The sequence below is a fragment of the Oratosquilla oratoria genome, chromosome 8 (genome assembly GCF_046742065.1).
Source record: "Oratosquilla oratoria isolate Oo_2021 chromosome 8, ASM4674206v1, whole genome shotgun sequence".
NCBI lineage: Eukaryota > Metazoa > Arthropoda > Malacostraca > Stomatopoda > Squillidae > Oratosquilla > Oratosquilla oratoria.
Genome location: NC_134784.1, coordinates 64,973,174 through 64,978,173, shown reverse-complemented (window position 1 = coordinate 64,978,173; position 5,000 = coordinate 64,973,174). Strand labels below are relative to the sequence as shown.

The window sequence follows — 5,000 nt, the reverse complement described above, 5'->3', positions numbered from 1 at the left end:
TATAGATGAAAAAAAAACCTTCAGAATTATAGTGATAAAAAATTAATACGCTTTGTATTGACCAATAACAAAAAGATATTCATAGATGTCAAAGGCCTTTCTTTCGTCTCACCGGACTCTGATTACACTGGTAATTATCAATATGCGCGGAAAGACAAAAACCTGTATCAGGAAGTCGAAGGTAGTGATATGTGTTAGAAAATCTAACATGTGAAGGAAAGAGAAGCGAACTTAAAAGGAAAATGAGCGGGGAACGAGTCATCAGTATAAATGAAGATGTTCAAGACATAAATGAGGAATGGAACCTGTTTAACAATGAGATGATGGAAGTGTCGGAGGAGGTAGTGAATTACACGGGAAAAGATAAAAAATGAAAAGAACACCCTGGTGGGGAGAGGAAGTGAAAAACGCAGTGAACGTGAAAATGAAGGTTTTTCGAAATCAGATAAATAGGAGAAGGATTGAAGAGAGAATAATATATAAGAGCCAGGAAAGAGTGTTAAAAAGAGCAAAAGATGAAGTATGGAGGAGGATTAGAGAAGACTTGCAATCGGACCTGGAGGGAACGAACTACAGAAATTGTGAAAATGAAACAGAAGACGCAGTTAAAGATGGAACAGGTAAAATTATACGAACAGACTCAAATGATATGAAAGAGAGATGGCGACATTATTTCCAAGAATTACTAAGCACAAGTGAGGAGGCACAAGCTGTTATTGGGGTGGAAATACATTTTGTTACTGAAATCACAAAAGCGTAAGTGGAATTAAGAAGATAGAAATGGCAAAGCCCTTGGAGAAGACGAAATACCAGTTGAATTTTTTAAAGCAACAGAAAAAGTGGGAGTTGGGGGAGTGACGATGGTGGTCAATGCAGGATGGAGACAGGGTGAAATACTTGATGATTGGAGAAAGGCAATAGTTTGCCCCATATATAGAAAAGGAGACAGGGCAACGTGCTCTAACTACAGAGGTATATCGCTGTTGTCGCACATGGAAACCTTTTGTGAAAGAATATTAGAAAAAAGGTTAAGATGTGTTGTAGAGGAGATATTGGCAGTGGCAATATGGAATTAGGCCTGGTAGAGGCACAATAGATATAATTTTCACAGTAAAGATAATTCTAGAAAAGAGCTGGGAATAGGATTTGGAGAAAAAACGCATTATTTATTGATATGGAATAAGCTTTCGATCGTGTACCAAGAAGGAAATTATGGGATGCACTTCAGCATAGTGAATATGGACTCTCCATAAACTTAATCGGAGCAATAAAAAGCCTATATGATAAATGTGAGAATAATGTTGAGCTTAGAGATCAAGATATAGATTAGTTTGCACTCAAGACAAAGAGAGGCTACATCACCACTGTTGCTCAGAATATTTATGGATAGGTGTATGAAAGGAATCGATGAAAACATTCTTTCGCTTACGCGGAAGATATTCCAATGATATGTAGCAGCACTGAAAGTGAACTGAAAGAATCAGTAGATGTCTGGATTTCAGTGATGACTGAAAAAGGGGATGAAAATTAATGTCACTAAAACAGAAGTAATGGACATCAGTAGGGAAGATAAAAAAAATAAATATGAATATTGGAAATGAAATGCTTAGACAGGTCATTAATTATAAGTACTTGGGGAGTCAAGATGGATGAGGAGAACAGACAAAAGATTGAAACTATTAACAGAATCAACAAATTTAACCAAAACCTCGGTGCACTATACCTATTAATAAAGGACAAAAATATACCGGTTGAATGTAAAATCACTATCTACAGTACAATATCCAGACCATTTCTAGTATATGGATCAAAATTACGGTCACTAAAGCGGGCCCTACATGATCAATATTATTGCGCAATATTCCTTATTGTACTGTATTATTGACCACTGGGCAGACGCCTTCTGCCATTTGGGATGTCTAAGGGGTTTCAAGGATCACTATCTCCTGTCCCAAACATCACTAACCATCCCTACACCTTCAATAATATTGCACAATACGGAATATTGCGCAATAATATTGATCATGTAGGGCCCGCTTAACAGCAAAAGCAAAATGAATACTAGGAGCAGTGGAGATGAAGGCGCCAAGAAGTATAACAGGAGAACAGAATCGGAAATACATAAATAAGGGAGGAACTTGGAATAACAGATGTTATAGAAGTCAAACAAGCAGACATAGGCGGTCCGGACATGTAGTGTGAATGGACCACGAGAGACTGCGATGACAAGCACTGGCATGGAAGCCCAACACAAGAAGACCCAGAGATAGACCCAGAAAGAGATGTATCGGCGGTGTAGTAGAAGCGCTGGAAAGAAGAGAAGAAGATCTGTAATTGGTGGAAGAAGAGGGAATATATCAATATGTGGAGGAACGGAGAAAAATGGTCGAAGCGAAGCCAGCTAGCCGGTAGGGATTACCCTTTCAGGTGTTGGGTGTAAACGTGGCTGAAGCTACAGAAACTCATTTTGGCTAACATTTAAAGATTCTCTTTAGTTCAAGGTTGTCGGAGGGGGGGTGTTATCAAATAACAGGTGTTGAAAGTATAAGTGTATATAATAAACTTTAATTAAATCATGATGGGTCAATTTGTACCTGAAGAAAACAGTAGTATTGTAATGCGCCTCAAACGACTGTAATTAAGCACATGTGGCTCTAAACAGCATGGTCAAAGAAAGAACAAGTGATTGAATTATTATTTATGGAAAAAAAGACAAATTTGTTACCTGTAATACCGTTGGATAACTTTAAAATGCCTAAAACATTAAAATATCGATTTTGAATAAACTGTTGCGTGTTACATTTTATTACATTCTTCTTTATCTAAGTCGATACCAAATGACCAATAGTGACTGAAACTTCCCCTAATACTACCTTACCTAACCTAACCTAACCTAACCTAACCTAACCTAACCTAACCTAACCTAACCTAACCTAACTTAACCTAACCTAACATAACCTAACCTAACCTAACCTAACCTAACCTAATCTAACCTAACCTAATCCAGCCTCGGCTAACATAACCTAAACTAGCCTAACCTAACCTAACCTAACCTAACCTAACCTAACCTAACCTAACCTAACCTAACCTAATCTAAACTAACTTAACCTAACCTAACCTAACCTAATCTAACCTAACCTACCCTAACCTAACCTAACCTAACCTAACATAACCTAACCTAACCTAACCTAACCTAACCTAAACTACCCTAACCTAACCAAGTCTAACCTAACCTAACTAAACCTAGCCTAACCTAACCTAACCTAACCTAACCTAAACTAGCCTAACCTAACCTAACATAACCTAACCTAACTTAACCTACCCTAACCTATCCTAACCTATCCTAACATATCCTAACCTAACCTAACCTAACCTAACCTAACCTATCCTAACCTAACCTAACCTAACCTAACCTAACCTAACCTAACCTAACCTAACCTAACCTAACCTAACCTAACCTAACCTAACCTAACCTAACCTAACCTAAAGCTGACCTCACCTAACCTTGACCCGTATACTACAAGTGTGGCACGACTGGGGCAAATGCTTTCCATACTTTGCCCTCTAGGAAGTCCTTTGCCCTTTGTTCTTGGGATTTGCTGAAGTGGCCGAAGGTCCCTGCTTCAAGCGAATGCGAGGCCGCAAGGAATCTATTTCAGTCTAGAAAGACTCGACTGCCCTCGTTCACACACTGCTGGACTGGATGTCCAATATTACTGCTGTGCAAATCGAAGATTCATTTTCGTTTATATAAGAACGTGTCTGCAAAGTGGTATATATGTATATATGCATATGTGTAAGTTTTAATATATATATATATATATATGTGTGTGTGTGTGTGTGTGTGTGTGTGTGTGTGTGTGTGTGTGTGTGTGTGTGTGTGTGTGTGTGTGTGTGTGTGTGTGTGTGTGTGTGTGTGTGTGTGTGTGTGTGTGTGTGTGTGTGTGTGTGTGTGTGTGTGTGTGTGTGTGTGTGTGTGTGTGTGTGTGTGTGTGTGTGTGTGTGTGTGTGTGTGTGTGTGTGTGTGTGTGTGTGTGTGTGTGTGTGTGTGTGTGTGTGTATTGAAGTATTACCTTCGCCATAATTGTCAGGACTTTAAAAAGCAGGAGTAAATGTTCAACTCATTCACAAGATTTCAATTTTATCATTGCGAAGAATAATAGCGCCCCAACTGTTTTCTTACAAGGCTACAAAGAAATAATCCAGGACACCACTGCTGTAGGATAATTGAAGGGATTATTCAACCCTTTATGTGTCTAGTATACGCACGCGCGTGTGCACGCAGCGTGTTCAAGCCCAGCATGTAGATTTGTTGTTTGTGGTCTATATTGAGTTTGGTGAGGCAAATCAAGGTGATGGTCCGTTGGCTTTAATGCCTTCGTCTCGAGTCCTATACAATCTCGGAACACCCCCGAGCAGAACTCGGGGGGTTGCCAAAATATATTTACAGACATAAAGTGGCTGTTGCCACTACGCTTAACTATAATAATTTGTTTCTCCTACCGATATTTCTACAATATACAATACATAGACTGAATCCGGACACTCAGTATTCATGGGTTTATATTTACGAAGGGAGTGCGTAAAGAAATTAAGTTTTGACACATGCTGACAAAGAAATTAAGTTTTGACACATGCTGACAAAGAAACTAAGTTTTGACGTACGCTGATCTTGCAGTTTGAGTGTTGGACGCAGATGTCTCGGTCGACTGGCCCAGGTGCTTGGGTGAGGTCAGAAGCGCCTGAACCCTCTGACCACTGTCAGGTCCGACAACAATGATGGGTCCCTTGGGAGTTCTCTAAAGACGTCGGACGTTTCATCCTGCACCAAATGCGTTCGCGCGCGAGTGTGTACGCTAGACATTTAAAGGATTCAATATTCCCTCACCTTGCAACATTATACAGATGCTATAAATGTAAAACACACATCACGTACACTATCTGAAGCCCTCATATTGGTTCAACAAAAGATAAAACCGGCAAAAGCACTCACAAAGCCC

At 39.5% G+C, this 5,000-nt stretch overlaps 1 protein-coding gene across 1 annotated transcript in view; it reads right to left on the bottom strand.

The window, feature by feature from the left end:
- Positions 1-4,954, bottom strand: part of LOC143027416 (G-protein coupled receptor GRL101-like) — a 184,952-nt gene extending 179,998 nt beyond the window's left edge. The window contains exons 1-3 of the mRNA XM_076188701.1: positions 4,937-4,954; positions 4,666-4,799; positions 3,505-3,618 (exon numbers count right to left, since the gene is read on the bottom strand). Of these exons, the coding sequence (XP_076044816.1) occupies positions 3,505-3,618; positions 4,666-4,799; positions 4,937-4,954 (266 nt within the window). The remainder of the gene's footprint in view (positions 1-3,504; positions 3,619-4,665; positions 4,800-4,936) is intronic.
- Between the last annotated feature and the right edge of the window lie 46 nt (positions 4,955-5,000).